The 22,241-nt window shown below is 35.1% G+C and overlaps 1 protein-coding gene across 5 annotated transcripts in view; it reads left to right on the top strand.

Moving 5' to 3' along the window:
* Positions 1-22,241, top strand: part of LOC134273382 (E3 ubiquitin-protein ligase HUWE1-like) — a 78,353-nt gene that overhangs the window by 4,970 nt on the left and 51,142 nt on the right. For 3 of the 5 annotated variants that reach the window (XM_062755576.1, XM_062755578.1, XM_062755575.1), the window contains exons 9-37: positions 152-268; positions 476-575; positions 904-1,004; positions 1,154-1,215; positions 1,422-1,510; positions 1,607-1,687; positions 1,866-1,951; positions 2,179-2,283; positions 2,467-2,686; positions 3,110-3,211; positions 3,459-3,539; positions 3,946-4,052; positions 4,865-5,051; positions 5,162-5,253; positions 5,658-5,863; positions 6,372-6,438; positions 6,601-6,777; positions 9,291-9,536; positions 11,257-11,888; positions 12,134-12,253; positions 12,451-12,521; positions 12,648-12,805; positions 13,118-13,405; positions 17,914-18,057; positions 18,387-18,482; positions 18,917-19,070; positions 19,953-20,077; positions 21,529-21,663; positions 21,873-21,991. In XM_062755576.1, coding sequence (XP_062611560.1) covers positions 152-268; positions 476-575; positions 904-1,004; positions 1,154-1,215; positions 1,422-1,510; positions 1,607-1,687; positions 1,866-1,951; positions 2,179-2,283; positions 2,467-2,686; positions 3,110-3,211; positions 3,459-3,539; positions 3,946-4,052; positions 4,865-5,051; positions 5,162-5,253; positions 5,658-5,863; positions 6,372-6,438; positions 6,601-6,777; positions 9,291-9,536; positions 11,257-11,888; positions 12,134-12,253; positions 12,451-12,521; positions 12,648-12,805; positions 13,118-13,405; positions 17,914-18,057; positions 18,387-18,482; positions 18,917-19,070; positions 19,953-20,077; positions 21,529-21,663; positions 21,873-21,991 — 4,268 coding nt within the window. The remainder of the gene's footprint in view (positions 1-151; positions 269-475; positions 576-903; positions 1,005-1,153; positions 1,216-1,421; positions 1,511-1,606; positions 1,688-1,865; positions 1,952-2,178; positions 2,284-2,466; positions 2,687-3,109; positions 3,212-3,458; positions 3,540-3,945; positions 4,053-4,864; positions 5,052-5,161; positions 5,254-5,657; positions 5,864-6,371; positions 6,439-6,600; positions 6,778-9,290; positions 9,537-11,256; positions 11,889-12,133; positions 12,254-12,450; positions 12,522-12,647; positions 12,806-13,117; positions 13,406-17,913; positions 18,058-18,386; positions 18,483-18,916; positions 19,071-19,952; positions 20,078-21,528; positions 21,664-21,872; positions 21,992-22,241) is intronic. The other 2 variants (XM_062755579.1, XM_062755577.1) reach the window with 1 other exon arrangement.

Here is a 22,241-nt window from a genome sequence, read left to right as displayed (position 1 = left end):
TCATTTCCTTCCTATTTCCATTTTAAATTCCTGTTGAAAATACATGATTAAATTATTAGATTTATGCATTATATTAATCCATTCATGTAACATAAATTTTCAATGTGTGTGCAAAACAGTCTAGATTTTTAAAATCACATAAATTTTACAGAATGCTGCAAACAGTATAACTTCTATACATATGGAGAATTTGGATAAATCCACAAAATTACCATCACAAATCATGGAAGATTTGTTAGCTAACTTCAGAATACCAGAAGAGAAACAGGTAAAATTTAAGTACAAGCATTTGAAGTTGTTGAAATATTTCACTAGGCTTATCTTGCTTACGATCGAATCACATATTCTCCATAATGGCAAGATTACCTTGAATTAATTCAAGTTAAATTTCACCTCTTGACAAAAAAAAAAAAATGTTTGTAAGGACAGAAGGAGAATGTTAAATTGATTATTTATGATTACTTTTGTATGACAGATGTTGCTGTATACACACATACGACTGGCCCATTTATTCTCCAATTACCATGCCCGTGTCCAGTGTGTGCAAGCTCGATTACAAGCCCTGGCTATCTTAGGTGAGTTGCTTTTAACATTATCTTATCTCAGGTGAGTTGCTTTTAACATTATCTCAAGTCTTAATTCAGCTTTGGTGGCCTACCATGGACTCTAACGACTGAGCTGTTGAGAGTTGGTGTAGTGACTGATGCTTATACAACTGTTAACCCTGTGATGTATAGACAAACTTTTGAAGAACATGTAGGATTTAATGTCAAAAAAGAATTTAACTCTGATGAATATGAGAATTTTTTCTACATGTAAAAGATGGTTCTGAACACAGTATTAGATTTTGATTTGGCATGTTTTGATTTTCTTCTAACATATTGTTTGTATGTTTATTTTCAGTGTATTCCAATGCTATACAGGAGAACATGAACTCCTTACTTTACCCGGGGCTCATAGAAGAATTAGTTGACATCGTTGAGTTAAAAGACAACACTTTTGTTGTAAGTTTACATATACAATCTGTCATAATTCTAAAAGACAACACTTTTTTTGTAAGTTTACATATACAGTCTGTCATAATTCTTTTCTATTGGAGGTGTTTGTTTGGATATAGTGGATGAAATTAAAATCTTGTTTTGTTTTTAAACAGGAAATCAAAGCTGCTTCACTGAGAACTCTAACTTCCATCATCCACCTGGAAAGAAATCCAAAGTATGTAAACTGCCTTATCCTTTTAGTTATTAGGCCGAAAATGACTTTTATTTTGTTATTTTTACTTAATTCAAATTTTATGTCAATAAGAATATGAAAAATATAGTTTATTTTATTATATTTACTTCATTGAAATTTTAAGTCAACAAGAATATGAAAATTGTAGTTGAAATACAGGTTAAATGAGCCCCTGTTTTGTGTTTTAGGTTGAACAACATCATTGATGCCACTGGAGCCTCATCTTACCACGGTTTTCTTCCTGTACTTGTACGCTCCTGTATCCAACACATGACAGGTAAATTGTAACGTGTACAGGTGTATCTAGTATTTTATTTTTGTAATGTTATTCACATGTATAAGCTATGTAAACCATTCTATTTATATCTTACAGATCCCCAGTTGACCCCATTTCCACAGAAGTATGCCACGGCCTTGTTTTCCTTTCTGTATCATCTGGCCAGTTATGAAAATGGTAGTACGGCTGCTTGTGTAGAGCATCATATTTGATGACTAATCTGCGATTTCCATGAAAACATGTCCTGACAATCCTGAGCCTCATCTTAGATGATTCATTTATTTGATTTCTGTGAACATAAAATTATTTTGATTTCTGTGAGCATTCCCTGATAGTTTGTTTATTCTGTTATTAGGTGTAGAAGCTCTGGTATCCTGTGGAATGATGGAGTGTCTACTGAAGGTGATCAATTGGTATGGAGATGGACAAGAACATATAACAGTAAGTGACCTTGGAACTTATGTAATCCTCATCAACTTTGTTATCTGAGTATTATTCTTACATTCAGTCATCACACTCAAGTGAGGGGACAAAACATAAATAAACTACAATTAGTTGTCAAATTAAAAGAAATATGTTTTCCTTAAGCATAAATACAAAATGGTTTAAAATCATTGTCATATTGAAATGATGTTTCCACCTTCAAATTTGTAAATTGATTTTTCCAGCAATTTGTAACCAGGGCTGTTCGAGTGGTAGACCTGATCACAAATCTGGACATGGCTGCATTTCAAGCCCAAGGAGGACTATCAACATTTATAAACAGATTAGAGGTTGGTTACTGCAAGTGCTTCATTTTGGTAGTTGTAGTTTGTAATTGAAGGCCACATCTATATGTTGTAGAGTTATGAACCTATATATTTTGTTTAATTACTCCCAGAGGTTTATACTTGTAATTGAAGGCCACAGTCAAGTGTAGAATTATGAACTTAAATATTTTATTTAATTACTCGCAGCATGAAGTGGATCTGTGCAGAAAAGAGCAGCCGTTTGAGATCCGTGTGAGGAGGGAGTCGATTCTGGAGGAGAGCCCGGTGTCCCCGGTCTCTGACATGGAGACCGAGTCAGGGGAGGTTACCCAGGCCCGACAATCAGCCCCAGCCGACCCCGACCAGCCCTCAACTTCTACCGGCGTCACCAACGACAAACTCATTCCACAGAATCCCACCAAAACGGGTAAATTTTGTCTTATTTGTAGCATTAAGTCAGAAAAGGCTGTATTCAGAATGAAACTTTAAAGCAAGAAGTCGGAAAAGAAAGGCAGACTGTATTCAGAATTGAAGTTGGAAACAAGGAAAGAAAATACAAATATTTAAATTAGAAACTTTGGAAGAAGTACATGTAGCTTTGCTCTGATCTAACCACTGGTCGATTGAATTACATTGCATTGTGTATCTCTGTCCATGTCCTTTATGGCATGTGCGGTCGTTTTCAATGCAATATTAAGGAAGTGATTAGCATCGTTGGATCATGTCTTTAATAGACGTGTGTCTTGGTATTCGTAGCTTCTACAGTTAATATAAAATATGCATACATCTGCTGATTGTTTCATCCCAAGTTGCCTGGGCTTGTTCTGTATTTTAAATTCTTTCACTGCAGGTGTCCAGTGTTATCCACAAAGAGCTGCCTTACTGAAATCAATGCTCAACTTCCTGAAGAAAGCTATTCCAGACCCATCATTTTCAGACAGTATTAGACATTGTAAGTATTTGTTAGTTTGTGACATGAGAAACACCTGCTTGTACTATTTTACTTGGGTATTTTGATCTTATTCAGCAATTATATACAAGTAAAGAATAGATTCACAAGAATTAAGTTTTATTTGCAAGTTTCGTATTTTTCTGATGCAAAACGCACCATGATAATTCTCATACAGTAGTGTATACCAAGTGATCAATAAAATGAAATCTTTTTGGGCTTGGAGGCTTAAACTTTTGATTCTTTACAGTGATGGATGGTTCATTACCAAAGTCTCTGAGACACATCATCAGTAATGCTGAATACTATGGACCTTCTCTCTTTCTGTTGGGTAAGCAGAAATAATAATTCGGATGCATTGTGTATCTCTGGTCATGCTTTCTATGGCATGCTCAGTCGTTTTCAATGCTACAATAAAGTGAAGTGACTTGCATCGTTGGGTCATGGCCTTGTGGTCTTAGATCTTGGATTTTATAGCTTCTACACTTGTTATCTACCAGATATTGTAAGCATTGTGATTGATATTTTTGTTTGAGAATTAAGGGCCCTCAGAAGGCATTTATGATAATATCAGTATGATCACATTAAGATATCATAACATTGTAACGTTATGTACATGAAGGAATGTAGTAGAGATATACTCAATAATATAATAGGGATATCTAATTAAAGTAGTTGAGCAACATGTACATATCTATAGAGATGGAGGTAGTTGAATAGCCTGTTTTCTTTTGTAGCCACAGATGTAGTAACGGTGTACGTCTTCCAGGAGCCTTCCCTGCTGTCTTCCCTACAGGACAGTGGCCTCACTGATGTGGTTCTCCATGCCTTACTGATCAAAGACGTAAGTACAACATTCACAGGCTCATAGGCCAGAACTTAGCAGATTTCATAGGAACTAACCCAGTTGGTTAGTCTAGTTGTCACAAAAGAAAAGAAGCTAACCAAGAGTCCAGGAAAAATATAAATGTGTTTATTACACCTCTACTGATTTTTTCCTATATAAAAGTAAGGCAGTAAAATGTAAATACTGTATACAGGGTTATTTTCGCCCTTTCACTCTTGCAAACAATTTTGCCCCGTTTTAAATTCGCCCAGTTATAGTTTTGTTTAAGAAATTATATTGTATTCTTTGATTTCGCCCCGTTTTAAATTCGCCCAAATGAGGGTAGGGTGAAAGGGGCGAAAATAAAACGGGGGCGAAAATTTCCCTGTATACAGTAATTCCCTACAAATCTCAGTGAATGGACTCATTCCCCATGCGTTAGTTAAATGAGCTAATCCCTGCTTCGGAAGCTAATTCTTCGGTCATTCGTAATCCTCTAGATTTTACTTTTGTATCGGTCTAATATGTATTAATGGACTAATTCCCCGTGCGTTAGTCTTGAAGCTAATTCCCTGCCATTCGTAATCCTCTATTTGTATCAGTATAATAAAACAGTTAAAAAGTATATCATTGAGGGAGTTAGCAAGATCCCAATTCCCCTCATTCAGGACTATTTCCTTCGGCGCACTGCGCCTCGGGAAATAGTCCTGGTCTTTGGGAACTGGAATCTTGCTAACTCCCTAAATGATATACTTTAACTGTATGGTCTTTGAAATGTTTTGATGCTGTCTGATGAGATTATTTTCACACAAACTCACTGACTTTTGCAGGTTCCAGCAACGAGAGAAGTGCTAGCTTCCTTACCCAATGTCTTCAGTGCCCTGTGTCTCAATGCCAGGGGTTTGCAGTCATTTGTCAGTTGTAAGCCGTTTGATAGACTGTTCAAAGTCCTCCTCTCCCCTGACTATCTCCCAGCCATGAGACGAAGAAGGGGGTCAGATCCATTCGGTAAGAATGGTATGCTGCTTCTTTTTATCTTATGATTGGTTCTGCTATTGGATGTGCATTTGTCATTTAGCTGCCAAAGTTTAGGAACAAGTGATAAATAGTGAGTATTATTTTTACAGGTGACACGGCCAGTAACTTGGGGAATGCTATGGATGAACTAATGAGACACCAACCGTCCCTCAGAACTGATGCCACTAAAGCTATTATCAAAGTAGGATATCAAAACTTTGTAGAATTTCTTGGAAGACTAATTTACTGGAATATTATAAAACAAAGGGGCTGTCAAATTAATTAATTTAAAAAAGCATTGTATTTGATCTCCTGGTAGACTGCTGTATTTGCTGGGAATAAGGCAATGCAAAAACAACAGGTTACAGGAACTATTTCTTTGTGATTTTATCATTCAGAATGTTACTGAAATCTGACATACTATGTTTATATATTTCAAGTTTTTTTCCATCCTCTTTTTATGTTTCCATATAAAATTTAAAACCCCTTTTTATCTCACAAAATGTGCATATATATAAAGGTGGCCTATGTCTTTATTACCTATGCAATCCTTTGCCAAACTTTTAAGAATGACTCCTATGTAAATAAATAAAATTTCTGTTATAGTTGCTGGAGGAGGTATGTTCTATGGGGAGGGATCAGAAGTATGTTTGTGTAAAACCCACCCCTAAGACGGAGCCCCAGAACATGTCAGTCCAGTCGCCCCAGCCCCCAGATAACAACTCGTCTGATGAAGAGGAGGAGGAAGACGAAATCCCTAACACACAGGACATAGACGGCAACAAACCTGAGGCCCAGAGAGAGGCCGCCAGGTAGGAAACTCTGATCATCTTGACAGTGTTGTCTTTATACAGTAAAACTCATTTAGTACAAACACAGATATTGCAAATTCACGGATATAAGGAAGTTTTTCGGGATCCTGAACTATATAAATTTTACGAATTCCTTATATATTCCGGATATAACGAATTACGGATATAGCAAAGTAATTTCAGAGGTCCCAGTGATTTCGTTATAACCAAGTTTTACTGTATTTACAATAAATATTATTCAGTGTTATTGCCGCCTATACATGCAAGTCTGAAAAAATTTCAAATGATTTTTTAAACAATTTTTTAATAAAGATTTAAATATATTTTTAGAATAAACAAAAAAAAAAAAAAAAATTGATACAATTTAATCTCTATGTTAATCTACACTCCTTTATATTTTTATTCAGATTACTAGTATCTGTGATATTTGTATATTCTACATATCTATGTTGATAACAATTGTTTTTATAACACAGAAAAATAATTGTAAATTCCTTTGATAATTTAGAGCCACTGCAGCCCCAAGTGCTCAAGAGAAGCAACAAATTCCTCTGATGGACTATGTCTTGAATGTGGTAAGGATTTACTGCACATGCAGAATGCAGAGATGTGTGTTAAATACTTGTACATGTATAATTTTAATGAGTCTATCACAAAAATGTCATTCTAAATAATATCTCAAAAAACAAAATGAATTTTCCCTGGAAATCGTGTTAAATCTCCTCATATCTTTACAGATGAAGTTTGTGGAGGCTATCTTGACCAACAACTCGACGGATGACCACTGTCGGGAGTTTGTCTCCCAGAAAGGCCTGGAGCCCCTGATGAGTATCCTAGGGTTACCTAACCTCCCCATCGACTTCCCCACCTCACCGGCCTGTCAGACTGTGTCCATTGTCTGTAAATCTATCCTGGTAAGTTTTACAGTGGGTGCATTGTCTGTAAATCTATCTTGCTAAGTTTTAAAGTGGGTCCATTGTTTGGTAAGTTTTAAAGTGGGTCCATTGTCTGTAAATCTATCTTGGTAAGTTTTAAAGTGGGTCCATTGTCTGTAAATCTATCTTGGTTAGTTTTAACTGTAAATCTATCTTGGTAAGTTTTAACTGTAAATCTATCCTGGTAAGTTTTAACTTTAAATCTATCTAGGTAAGTTTTACAGTGGGTCCATTGTCTGTAAATCTATCTTGGTAAGTTTTATTGTGGGAAAGTAAGGTTCCCTGTATTTACAAGGGAAAAATAATTTAGAGAGAGTAAATGTGTAGGTTAAAAAAAAAAATAAATTCCTCTAATTAAAAATTTCAGATTAAAAATATATTTTGTTCTTTTTAACTCACCTGAGCCGAAGGCACAAGTGAGCTTTTCTGATCAAAATTTGTCCGTTGTCTGTCGTCGTTGTTGTCGTTGTTAGCTCACCTGCGCGAAATCTTCGCTATGAATTATGGGTAATTTGATATAAACATCCTGTAACAAATATGGCGGACCACATGGCAAAAATCACGGGAAAAAAAGGAAAATTAGACGAATTTTAAAGGAAACAAAGAAACTTGCAAAATGGCGGTAAACATCGAAATGTCCGATGTTTTTGGCGACGAAATCTCAAGTAAAAACGGGGATTTGGACATTATAAACGTTCATAGACATTAAAGATATGCGTAATAAACATTGTTGTGAAAGGTAGTCGGAGAAACTTGACTTGGAATCGGACTACGAAGGCTCCAAGACGTACAATGTTTACGAAACCCGGACTTCTCTCAATATACAAGAACACCATGTTTTTATTTATTTATTTTTTGGACATATTTTTTCAAAGAATAATGACATGTTACACATCATTTTAATCGGGAATAATTTCTCTTTTAAACGATGGTAAGAATATATGTGATTTTGAAACTTCATAGCAGCAAATTTATCAAAATATTACATAAGATCTTTAAAATACGAAATATCTTTTTTTATTGGCGCTTTTGACTTGTTAAATAATTTTACATGCATATAAATTTCATATCATCTAAAAGAAAAATATCTTACCTTTCTTATGATGTGTCTTTTATTAAAATATTTTAATAAATAAAGAAGTTATTGTATTTTTTCATACGTTAGGTGAATTTTCTAACGATGGCTCAAGTTACTCAGTGTACTGGGGTTGCTTGATAAAAGTTACTCAGTGTTGAAAGAGTTAAGGTAGTGTAGATTCAAGTTTGTTCAAATCATGATCCTCAGGGCTAGGGTGGGGCCAAAATGGCCAACCCAAATTTTACATAGGAATATATAGGAAAAATCTTTCAAAATCTTCTTCTCAAGAACCATTGAGACAGGAAAGATGAAACTCATGTAAAATTATCTTCAAGAAGTGTAGATTCAAGTTTGTTCAAAGCATGACCCCCCGGGCTAGGGTGGGGCCAAAATGGCTGACCCAAGTTTTACATAGGAATATATAGGAAAACTCTTTATAAATCTTCTTCTCAAGAACCACTGGGCCAGGAAAGATGAAACTCATGTGGAATCATCCTCAGGTAGTGCAGATTCAAATTTGTTCAAATCATGACCCCCAGGGCTAGGATGGGGCCAGCCAAAATGGCCGATCAAAGTTTTACATAGGAATATTTAGGAAAAATCTTTAAAAATCTTCTCAAGAACTATTGAGACAGGAAAGATGAAACTCATGTAAAATTATCCTCATGTAGTGTAGATTCAAGTTTGTTCAAATCATGACCTCCGAGACGAGGGTGGGGCCAAAATGGCTGACCCAGATTTTACATAGGGATATATAGGGAATATAGCCATGATTAATGATATTTATATGGAATCATCCTCAGGTAGTGTAGATTCTAGTTTGTTCAAATAATGAACCCCAGGGGGGTTAAAATTCAAGCCCCCCCCCCCCCCTCAGGCCATCCTTAAAAAAATGTTTGTTTGGAATTGCCGTCTGAAGGATTTCAGACACAGGAGGGAGGGAGGAAATTATCATTATCTTTTTTTAATTGAAGATAAATCTTAAATTTTTAATAAAAATCTCAGTAAATAGTAAATACATTTTCTGATTTTAAAAAAAGTACTGTATCTATCATCAACAAAAAGCCCTAATTTTACGTAGATCTGACACTATATTTCAGTGTTTTGTATGGTGCATGTGATACATGTAATGGGCAAAAAAATTGATGAAATAAAAAAAAAATCTTCCTAGTTGTGGTCAATAAAAATTTTTCAGGAGGGGGCATTTCAATGAGGCGGGAGGCAATTCCAAACAAACTATAATTTTATTTTGGCCTCAGTAAACTTTTAGTTCTGATCTGATATGTGCTTTTTCCTAACCAATTGCTCAGGTGAGCGCTGTGGCCCCTGGGCCTCTTGTTCTGTTTTATTTGTTGTTGGTTTGGAGAATATTCACTGTAATTGTAGAAATGGCCATTTTGTTCCAATTTTGCAGAACTTATCTAGAGAGCCACAGATTTTGAAGCAGGGCCTAATGAAATTGGATGAAGTTTTAGAGAAATTAAGCCCCCTTCACCAACCCCTGGATCCACCAGGGGGCTCTGTGTTGCTGAGGGAGCTTGCCAGTGTGGCATCCCCTTCTGATGCCACTCTGTCCCCGCAGGCCACACCCTTGCTTCACGCCCTGTCCTCATGCCACGCCTACATCATGATGTTTGTTCACGTATGCAGAATGGGACAGGTTAGTATAGAATAGTGCAGTAGTCATTGAGGAGATTTTTTGAGATTTCAGATGTCTTGTTTTAAATGAAGAGGAAATGTATACATTAATGATGAATGCATAAAGACAAGCATATGTCAGAATAGACAAAACTGCCTGTTGATACTGCTTATCTGAGAAAAGTTGCAGTTTGTCAATTTACTGAAATTTAAAAAAAAAAGATTTTGTCTTAATTTTTAGCTCACCTCAACGAAGTTGGGGGGAGCTTATGTGATACCCTTGGCGTCGGTGTCGGCGTCGGCGTCCCGGGTTAAGGTTAAGTTTTTTGGAGCAGTTTTCTTTTTAAGTACTTCTATGTTCTATATTGATTAGACATGCATGGAAGATGTTTCTAATGTGTTTCATTGTACCAGTCAAAGTTTCAGATGCTGCAATTTCAGCAAAGGAATGACCAGGTTAATGTTTTTGGTGCAGGTTAACATTTTTGGTGCAGTTTTTGGTGTAGGTCTCATTTCCTAAGCCCTATGTTGACCAAACTTACATGGATGGTACATCTTAGGATGCATACTACCAGACTTGCTTCGGATGCTGAATCTGACCTACATTTTCCGGTTGAGTGAACAGGTTAAAGTTTTTGGTGCAGGTTTCATTTCCAAGTTACTATGAGACATATAATGACCAAACTTGCATGGATGGTACATCTTAGGATGCATATTACAAGACTTGCTTCGGATGCTGAATCTGACCTACATTTTCCGGTTGAGTTGACAGGTTAAAATTTTTGGTGCAGGTTTCATTTCCAAGGTACTATGAACCCTATAATGACTAAACTTGCCTGACTTGCCTGGATGGTACATCTTAGGATGCATACTACCAGACTTGCTTCGGATGCTGAATCTGACCTACATTTTCTGGATGAGTAAACAGGATAAAGTTTATAGTGCAGGATTCATTTCCAAGTAACTTTGAGCCCTATAATGACCAAACTTGCATGGATGGTACATCTAAGGGTGCATTCTACTAGGCTGGCTTCAGAAGCTGAATCTGACCTACATTTTCCGGATTAGTGAAAAGATTAGTTTTTTATACAGGTTTCATTTCCAAGTAAGTTTGAGCTCTATGTTGAACAAACTTGCATGGATGATACATCTTAGGATGCACACTAATGGACTTGCTTCAGATGCTGAATTCGACATACATTTTCCAGATAATATACCTCGTAAAAGTTATGGGTGCAGGTCTATCACCAAGAAACTATAAGGCTTATATAAACCAAAGTTGCACGGATGATACATCTTAGGATGCACACTAATGGACTTGCTTCAGATGCTGAATTCGACATACATTTTCCAGATAATATACCTCGTAAAAGTTATGGGTGCAGGTCTATCACCAAGAAACTATAAGGCTTATATAAACCAAAGTTGCACAAATGATCGAGGGATGAAAACTCTCAATCTTGCTTCAGATGCTGGATTTTAATTACATTTTCATGATGAAGAACTAGTTTTAAGTTTTTAATATATAGGTCTATTCCAAAGTATCAAAATTGCATAAATTTTGCATTTCTGGATGTACACTTTTTGTTGGTTAATTGTGTGACTTAATTTGCCTTACTTAAAGACAACATTCGTTGAGGTGAGCTCTGTAATCTCTGATTACCTATGTTTAGAAAAGTTATATCATTCAAGAAAAAAAGACAGTTGATGAAAATTGACAATGGATGTACATCTCTTTTCAGACTGATCTCAGAACAATATCTGTTAGCCACTGGGGATCAGAGCTGGGGTTAAAAGTTCTAAGTGGTCTGAGTAAGCTGTATACCTCCTTAGTGTGGGAGAGTACAGTCCTCCTGGCTCTATGTAGTGAGGATATACTTCCCCCTGGCTGTACATTCGGTAAGGCCGACATGGACAAGCTATTACCCAAAGATTTCAAAGTAGAGAAGGAAGACCTCTCCCCAGGATCCACAAAAGAAATGGGAAGCAACGGTGTCAGTGCGGCAATGGAATCCCTGTCAACATCAGAAAATAATGAGACTCCCATGGAGGTAAATGAGGGGGCTAGCTCGTCCAAAGAGGAGGGAGATGGAAAGAAATCCAAAATGCCTCCAGCTCTACAAGCGCAGGTGAAGCAGCTGAAGCCTTTGTTATCTGTGTCATCCAGACTTTGTCGTACGCTGGCTGAGTTGTTCAGTTTGTTGGTGAAGCTGTGTGTGGGGAGCCCTGTCAGGCAGAGACGGTCTCAGCAGATCCCCCTACCCCCCACAGTCCCCTCTCCCTACGCCCAGGCTGTGGCCAAGTCCCTCACTAAGCTCCTGACCAATGGGTTTCAGTGGGAGCCTCCACCATACTCACCTGTGCCAAAATTAAGGTACAGAAATATTTATTTTTTTTTTTTTTTACATCTTTATACATGAACTCTATATACATGAATATATTACATATTTGTGTGTTTGAATCTTAAGGTTGACACCGTTTAGCTTAAGATAGAAATGTTATATCAAATTTCTCTTTGAAAACTTATTGGAGCTGAATATTGATGCAGGGAAGATTGATTTTGTATGTACATGTTACTTGTTAAGATGATGTATTCTAATTTGCTCTTTCTTTGTGCAGACTGACATTTCTGGTGTGTTTTGTGGGATTCATGTCCATGTTGTTTGACGAGAAGAAGCAGCCATTCCATTTAATGTTACAGAAGTTTGTAGCTTTAGGTGGCCAGGATGCTTTGTTCAAGTAAGAATTTACCGAAATAGTGGTGAAATAAGGAACAAAATTTATAATTTGTACTTATAGATGCAATAAAAAGAAGAGATACAGTTTATTTCTTATCCATAATAGAATGTATATTTGTGTAAGGTGTATTGTATCATCTGAATGTTTTGTTTAAAGTGCATTATTATAGTCATTGTATTTTTCCCTTTTTATCACAGATCATTTGAGTGGGCATTATCACTAGGGAAAGATTCTACAAAAGATGACCAGAAGCCATCAGAATTATCAGGTTTGTAAAGAGGGTTCTGAAGTAGTGAAAATTAAAGTTCAATGTGAAGGCAGAGCTAAAATTGTTCCTAATGATATAAATATAGTTATATGGCAATTGTTTGTATTAATGTACTTGATCCTTCAGAGGAGATTGCAGAATTCCTGGACTCCTGGCTGATGTTGATAGAGAGAATGTCCAACCCAAAGACAGTCCTAGAAACCCCTCACGTGATGCCAGCTAAATCTAGTCAGAGTGGATATGTTCCATTTAGTGCAGTCCAGTATCTGATCAAGGCACAGAAGGTAGGTGTACAAGGAAGATTTGGAAGCTTTAAAATGCTGTTAAGATGTGTACATGTACATGTATGATATACAGTGTAAATTTGAACTACCTTTTAAAAGTTATATATGGGACATCAAGTAATTTTTCTCACATGGTTTAAAAATTGAAAAATTAATATTGTTACAGTACTTTTATTATAATTGAAAGGTAAAGTGTGAAATTTTATATACATTTTGAAGTTCCTCAGTTATGATGTTGAAGGGTTTTAGTCTACTTTGTTACTTGATGTTTTCTGTATGAGTTTGTACTAAGAGTCTGTATGTCAATTCCAGGCAGCATTCAGGGCTGTGATGAGTCTTTGGAATAAGAAGCCGCTGAAGGTGTATGGAGGTCGTATGTCTGAGTCTATGTTAGCAATCCTGTGCAATATTATCAAAGGGGAGAATGTTATCAGAGAGAGACTGGCCAAAGAGAGGGAAGAGTTGGGGAATGCTTCCAATTCCTCAACAGGAGCTGTTCCTTCTACAAGTGGGGCAAGTTCAGCCGGGACTTCCCAAGCAGTTCCCATGGCCCCCTCCCGACCCAGTGATCCTGAGGTCAACGAAGCTCATCTACAACAGGTAGCTAGAGATACTAGTGAAAAAGGCAAAGAAACACTCATTGTGATGAACACTAGAAGTCAGTTGATGGTTGTTTTGAACATATTTTATTGACAATATGTCAAAGGGATCGGACACAAGTTCTAGCAACTTAGATAGTCCTCTCCCATACATAATATCTCAATAGCCATACAACATTTACAAAATTTTACAATAATATATACATTTACATAGAAGAACAAAGACAATTGTTTTATGAATAAGGAAATAATATCAATTATTAATAATGGTGATAATAAATACAGTGTTGATATTATAAAAATAAAATAATTTCAATAGAGATAATACAATTCATTGTTAATTAAAACGACCTGATTCCTGAATAAATTTTTGAACAATACCGAATATTTTTTCATTTTCCTGCGAAGATAAGGAATCATCTCCCCATAGTAATTTATGCACATTAATCATTTTTACATTATTAGTTACTAGTAGTGCATTCATCATTAAGCGTCTAGGTTCAAAATATTTTCTACAAACAAAGAAAAAATGATGACTATCCTCCTTCATACCACAAGAACAATTTGGATTACTTATGATATTACATCTATACAGATCATTATTTAAAATACAATTGTGTCTTAATTTTGTATGTAAAATGTTCGGATACCTTCTACCATATGAAAAATACTTGGGAGGCTTATCTTTATTATTACTCAATTTTCTTTTAAAACTTCCTATTGAGGTTATTTCCCTTGTTTCATTGCTCAGTGAATTCCATTTGCGTACAGTATCGGGGACAAATGATTTGTTGTATAATTCAAGCCTGCATTTAGGTAAAGAATAATCAAATGAATTTCGAGTATTGTAATTTGAAACAGTGTTTCTAACCATCGGTACAATGTTTTTTAGGTAATCAGGAGCTAGGTTATTGTGGATTTTAAACATTGTTAAAAGTTTGGCTTTGTCTCTTCTTATTATAAGAGGTTCCCAACCTGTTTCAATATACAACGAATTTCTTGATGCTAATACTGAAAGACCAGTCACTATTCTTGCGGCTGTCAGTTGAAGCTTTTCAAGTTTATCAATATCTGCCAGCGAACAGCCTGACCAAACTTCAGATGCATACTCAAGTTGTGGTCGAATAAAGGAAGTGTAAAGTTTGGATAACGTATCTCTAGACACTGAAAATTTAAGTTTTTTGAGAAGTCCTAGTTTTTTGTAGCCTTTACTGACAATACTATCAATGTAATCTGACCAACCTAATTTAGTTGAGAAAATAACACCTAGATGTTTATGTTGTGATACATATTCTAACTGACAGTCTTCAAAAAATAATTCAGGTAACTGGTTTGTATTTTTTAAGCTGAAAAATAATACTTTTGTTTTACTTGGATTAAATTTCAATAACCATTTTTTTGACCATTCATCCAGAATTTTTAAGTCATGATTTAGATGATGTTCAATGAGACGCACGTCACTCGAGCTTTTTTGTAAAGAATTATCGTCTGCAAATAGTCTGCAAACAGTTATCATGTTTTCGGCTACATCATTCACATATATCAAAAATAAAAGAGGGCCAAGGACAGAGCCCTGGGGTACCCCAGCATGCACATTTTTCACAGAAGAAAATAAATTTTTATACATAACTTTTTGTTTTCTATTGTACAAGTAACTTTCCAACCATTCTAACATATTACCGGAGATACCATACATTTTTAATTTATAAATCAAACCCCTATGCCAAACCCTATCAAAAGCTTTTGATAAATCACAAAAAACCATACAACAATGTTGCCCTTCATCAATACTTTTTACAATAGTATGATATGTTTCTAAAAGTTGGTACACAGTTGAGTGACCAGGCAGAAAACCTGCCTGATATTTGTAGAACAAATTATTTGTGTGAAAAAAATTATATACATGTTTGAATACAACTCTCTCAAATATTTTACTTACACAACTCAAAAGAGATACAGGTCTATAATTTGAAGTGACTGATGGGTCATCTTTTTTAAATAATGGAAGGACATGTGCTAGTTTCCAACTTTCAGGATAAACTTTGAGTCTAAGAGATTTATTAAATAACAGACAAAGTGGCTTAGCTATGGATTCTTTACAAGATTTTAACATTTTGTGGCTGATACAATCAGGGCCCACAGCTTTATTTACGGGCAGGATAGAAATAATATCAATAATCTCGCATTCTTGGATATTTACGTCACAAAATTTTTCTTCATTTTTGGACTCAAAATCAGGTAGCTCATATTCTTCATCTTTTATATCAGAGATGGATGTAAAAAAGTTATTCAGTAATTCAATTTTCTCTTTATCGGAAATTGCGTATACAGGATCACCATTCTCATTCAACTGTTTAATAGGGGGTATTTCGGATGAAGTTTTAGTGTGAAAGACATCTTTTAGTAATTTCCAGTACAACTTGTTATTATTTTTATTTGCGTCGTTTAAATGAGAATCAATGTTGTCGTAGTAATTTGCTCTGGCGTATTTTTTCATATTATTTACTTTATTTCTAGCTTTCCGAAATTCTTCTTTATCTGATTCTTTCTTGGTTTTCTGTGCTTTATTTCTTAATCTATTCCTAAGTCGTATAGCTGTTCTTAATAATGAATCCATCCATGGTTTGTCGTTTGGTCTTATTGTAACAGTTTTTTCGGGTATACATTTGTGTATAATTAGCATAAATTGTTGTGTAAAGTTTGTTGTTGCGGTTTCAATATCAGTTGATTTTGAAATAATGCTTTCCCAATCAAAGTTGTTTATTAAAATATTAAGTTCTTCTAAATTTGCTTCTTTATAGCTCCATACTTTACGTTTGTACGAAGAATTGTTACAGTAATTTTGTTTCACATATATATACGTAGCTTTGTGGTCACTGATATTTGTGTCAACCATTAATGTACCTGAATCGAACATAAATATTTCACGACTAATAATAATAGGGTCTATCAGAGTTTTTGTAACTTGTGTTACTCTCGTAGGTTCGTTTATTACGTTTAAAAGCCCAGCCATGTTCATGATATTATAAATTTCATGGTTTGGATTTATTTGAAGAAAATCTACATTAAGATCCCCAAGTATTATAATTTTGTTTGACATATCACTTATTCTTTCAATGGACCATGAAAATTTCCCCCAAAAAATCATTGCTCGAGTTTGGTGGACGATAAACACAACAAATGAATAAATTATTGTTTGGTTGTTCAATTTCGATCCAAATACTCTCTATGCTTCGTGGTTCTAAATCTTCCCGTCGAGTAACTTTTAGAGAGTTAGAGACATATATCATGATTCCCCCTCCATATGAATTCCTATCCTTTCTAAAAATATTTCCAAATCCCTCAATATGAAGATCATCATTGCTTAAGTTTGAATTTAAATGGGTTTCTGTAAAGCATAATATATCAAAATCCTGTACTAAGTAAATCAACGAGTCTATTTTATTTCTGATACTTCTTATATTCAGATGTGTTATATCAAGGGAGTTCTCAAAAGATGGACCAGGATTAATCTCAATATCCCCAGATAAGAGGATTTTCAAAAATAGGAAAAGCTGAGAAAGATAATTTATAATAATTAAATATGAACCCATTTTTTTAAGATGAATTCGAAATAATGTATTCAGTTTATGCAGAAAGTAAAATAAATCAGCAATGTTGAAAACCTTGAATGAGGACCTTTTCAGTATTCCTCTACATTTCATATAGAAAACCCCGATAGCGGAACGATATTGTTCTACAGTATTACCCATTATCAAAAAAATACAGAATGAACAAAATATAATAAAGCGCCGCAAACGGGGTGTCGAAGTCAGATGTAGACGTATGGCTAGTATGTGTTGTAAATTCAATATGTAAATAAACATGAAACATATAAAAACAATAGTGAAAAAAGTTAAAAATGAAAAAATAGTCAAAGATCATGCATGCTGTCACCACATAATAAAGGTGGCGGACTACAATGAAAAAACTCAAAATGGTGTAAACAAAGAAAACACAAACAAATGTCAAAAAGTGGCGACAGAAACTGATATAGTAGTAAACCTGGTATTTACAAAAAACGGCACTTTCATTGTAAGAAAGTGTAGCAAAACATTTAAATGTATTTGGTCTGTTAAGACAGACTGCTATAACATATAGTTGATGGTTAAATACTGCCCTGATATAGAAATTTACATACATGTACATGTAGTAAAGATAATAACATATTTTTATTCTACCTGTGCACGTGTTTAATTCAGAGTATTGATTTTATATAGAATATATGATGATTACATTAAGACAAGCATATGTCAGATGACAGTGTGTTGAAAATGTACATATCTGATTATTCTTATTTGAACATTTAAAAATGACATCATTTTTACACTAAGGATATGGTATACATGTATATTTGAGAGGTGTTCCTCATGTCAGTAAGTGGTACATGTTCTGTTTCATTTGAAAGGAGAGTACACTTATTCCTAAGCTTGTTTCCTGTAATGGCTGATATTTAATGTTTTGTTTCAGTTGACAGACATGGGTTTCAGTAGAGAACATGGCATAGAGGCCCTGACACTGACTTCCTCACTAGAACAGGCTACAGAGTTTATTCTGACTCATCCGTTCTCTGGGACAACTCGACAAGGAGCGGCTACCACAGGGGCTCAGAATGTAAGTACTGACAAAAAAGACCAAACAAGAGCAGCAGTGAAGAACATACTGTAGTAAATGTGTTAGTTATCATTTAATATATGTACAGAAATCGATGTAATCAATGCATTCCTTGTACAACATTTAATCAAGGGATGGAACTCTTGACTATGATGATTGCATTAAAGACAAGCATATGCCTGAATGGACAGAGCTGTCTGTTGACACTGCATATCTGAGGACTGATGTACACTAACTGTCAGATTAATCTTATTATCAAACTTTGTCACAATGAGCCTGTTTGGTTATGGGATGTTATGCGGGGTATTAATGATTTATTTGTATTACAGCCCCTGGGTATGGTGATGGAGATGTCGGAGGAGGATCAGATGATGCAGGCTATTGCTCTGTCTCTGGGAGAAAATGTGGTCATGTCTACAGAAGAGGTAAATATCAGGGCATAGCTATATCATGTACATGTACATGTATATCAATCTTATTAAATGTAGTAAAAATAATATGTTCAAATCTAAGTTATTTCTACTGGAAAAAAATTCAAAATTGTAAATAAAATTGCGATGCAAGTGAAGCTTGTTGCTGTGCTTTACCCAAAACCAGGATAAATCTTGATACAGTTAACCTTGTTTCTCTCAATTAAAATAAAGTTGGATGATGATGGCATAAAGACAAGCATATGTCAGGAACACTTCTTGTTGACAGTTGCCTATCTGACTATATTATCAAAATGTTTTAACATTTTTCATGTAATAAATCCATGTTAAAATTTTAAAACCAAGGCTTTTTGTAATTAACATAAAGTTGTTGATGTGCATGCAGCTACACCTTGAGATTGCATTCATGAAGTTGAAATTCTTTTCAGAGTAACGCCCCCTCGGGTTCTGGTACCAAGACAACAGAGAGCAGTGCCTCCAAGGCTGAGGAGGAAAAACCCGAGGAATTAAACGAAAAACAGGAGGAAGAGGAGCCCCTGGAGACAGCTGTCCTGGATAACTTCACAGAGCAGGTCTTACCTGGTGAGAATAGGGGCTTCTTTATGTACACAATATTGATGGGGGAGGGGGAGGGTACATATGTATTTCTCTACGGAGTTCTATGTGTATCAGTTACTAACAACCTTAACCCTTGTTGTAAGTTATACTCTGCTATAGGAGCAGTTTACAGTGAGGGTTGTATTGCAAGAATAATTAATGTCAGAATAAAAAAATTATTTGTTAAGGGAATTTTTTTTTCCACAAGTGGATTTTGCTTTTGAATAAGAAAAGCATTTGCAAAAGGAGAACTCTACATCTACAAAGACATCTGTTTTGCAACATGACCCTCGTGTATGTTTGTGTAGACAATATGATGAATGCATAAAGACAAGCATATGTCAGAATAGACAAGCTGCCTGTTGATACTGCTTATCTGAGAAAAAAATGTTCTTCTCTTAACTTATATTTTAAATGATAGCCCTCCTTTAAACATACACATACATGTACATGAAAGAAAACTAGATTTTGCAGTTCTCAAATTAGAGTTAAATGTATTATTTTGTATATGTAAACTTTAATGCTAAATTGTCAAGAACACGTCGAAAAGAATGTTTTTTGGAGGAGGTAGACAATTGTTAGGTGACATGAGTCACTTATTTGACCCATTGCTTTCATTTTTAACATGAAGTACTTGTTATATCTAGTTCATTATGTACATCTGTGTACTATTACATTGCACTCATAAAGATCTCACCTGAGCCAATATTTTGAAATTAAAAAAGAGTTTCAGGACCAACAAGCTAAAGATAATCAGATTTCTAACCCAAGATTGTCTTGTAGATTCAAAATAATTTTCCTTGTGGTTCTCTAAAGGATGAACCATATAAGAGAACGAGAGTTTGACTTGATAGTGTAATTTTGTAGGTTGTTTGAGGCTTCTTGATACTCTACCAGAGACAGTGTACAGAGTGTGTGATCTCCTCATCGTGGTGACCGGTAGAAATGGGACAGGCTGGCAGAAAACGGTGCTATCAAATCTTGTCAAAGAGGTATAGTGTATATACATCACACAGAATTACAAAGGCCTTGATATGACTTGTTTTGATTTGGTTTTTTAATCTTGTATGTTTGCATGTATCTTTATGAGAAATAGTCTGAAATAATTGTATTTGTTTTTTTTTCATTCATTTAAAAACCTTGTTTGAAATCTATTTAAATAGCAGTTTTTCTATTCAGATTAGAAAGCTATATGAACAATGAATGATGAATGCATACAGACAAGCATATGTCAGAATAGACAAAACTGCCTGTTGATACTGCTTATCTGAGAGAATTTATGCTTTCCACACTTGTAATGGTTGTAGATTGATGAATAATGTACAGTCCAAATGGTATTGTCTATGTCAAGCAAGGTTTAAAGATAAATTCCAGAGATTTTTTATGCCCCCCTTCGAAGAAGGGAGGGCATATTGCTTTGCTGCTGTCTGTCGGTCCGTCGGTCTGTCGGTCCATTCAGTTTCCGTTCATTTTCTTCATAACCGTTGCCCATACTGAAATGAAATTTGGTATACAGATATATCACATGAATATCTAGGCCAAGTTCTGTTTTGGGTACGATCGCACCATTTTTGACAGAGTTATGCCCCTTGGACTTGGAAAAATTTCAATTATTTGCAGTTTCCGCTCATTTTCTTTGCAACCGTTGCACATACTGAATTCAAATTTGGTATACAGATATATCACATGAATATCTAGGCCAAGTTCTGTTTTAGGTACGATCGCACCATTTTTGACAGAGTTATGCCCCTTGGACTTGGAAAAATTTCAATTATTTGCAGTTTCCGCTCATTTTCTTTGCAACCGTTGCACATACTGAATTCAAATTTGGTATACAGATATATCACATGAATATCTAGGCCAAGTTCTGTTTTAGGTACGATTGCACTATTTTTGACAGAGTTATGCCCCTTGGACTTGGAAAAATTTCAATTATTTGCAGTTTCCGCTCATTTTCTTTGCAACCGTTGCACATACTGAAATCAAATTTGGTATACAGATATATCACATGAATATCTAGTTTAAGTTATGTTTTGGGTATGATCGCACCATTCTTGACAGAGTGATGCCCCTTGGAGTTTGAAAAAATTTCAATTATTTGCAGTTTCCGTTCATTTTCTTTGCAACTGTTGCACATACTGAGATGAAATTTAAAATACAGATTAATCAGATGAATATCTAGGTCAAGTTCTGCTTTGGGTACAATCGTGCCATTTTTGATAGAGTTGTGCCCCCTTGGACTTGCAAAAAAATTCCAATTGGGGGGAGGGGGGCATAAGTGTTTTACAAACATCTCTTGTTAAAGTTTGAAATATGTGTAATGCAGTAGGAAGTATGTTTTGATAAATTATCCCAACTTTGATTTTGGGTTGTTTGTTTACAGTATGATTTTGAGTTGTTTTTGTTTACAGATATATGGTTTTTGGGTTGTTTTTGTTTACAGATTCAGTCGATGGGACAGCAGATCCTTAAGGAGGGTCATGAACTGGAATCTGCTACAGACACAAACAAAGATCATCTCCAGTCCAAGGCCTCCAAGTTTGCTGCCAGACTCCATCTGTTTAGTTTATTATTTGAGGTAATCTACATGTATTTTACATTTTATGTAAAGTCAAGTGTGTAATATTTATTGAAGCTTTTCTGTTAGAGAAAATCTGTATATGCAGACTCTGAGTTTGAATATATATATAGGATTTAAATGCACATTCAGAATAGAATTGCAAGGGAAAATATTTTAATAAATGAAACAGTTGTAACTATTATGGGACATTCATTTAACAATTGCAGGAAATGATGATACCGTGTGCGGAGAGTGTAGAAAGTGTCTGGCTGACTGATATATTGGTGCAGGTGTTGAACAGTGGACAGGAATTCCTTACAGCAAACAAAGATTCGGTAACTCCAAAGTAAGTTATACAACAGCATTTCTATAAATATATGTACAGTAAAACAAACCTTTAAGGAAGAACCAGGAACAGACAATTTTACTGTTATAAAAGTAATTCCTAATATACATTAAGTTCGCAATATATTTTAAAGCCATGGGGAATTAAAATCACTGAAAATGCTGTAAACATTAATTTATGAAAAACATGTCTGCTGTAAGTGTTTTACTGGATCTACTTTCATGATCTATAGGAAAAAGTGAAACTAATC

The sequence above is a fragment of the Saccostrea cucullata genome, unplaced genomic scaffold, assembly GCF_032062105.1.
Source record: "Saccostrea cucullata isolate Sc308-1 unplaced genomic scaffold, CSIRO_AGI_Scuc_v1 ctg195, whole genome shotgun sequence".
Lineage (NCBI taxonomy): Eukaryota > Metazoa > Mollusca > Bivalvia > Ostreida > Ostreidae > Saccostrea > Saccostrea cuccullata.
Note: the sequence above shows the minus strand (reverse complement) of the source record. Positions and strands in the feature narration are given on the sequence as shown.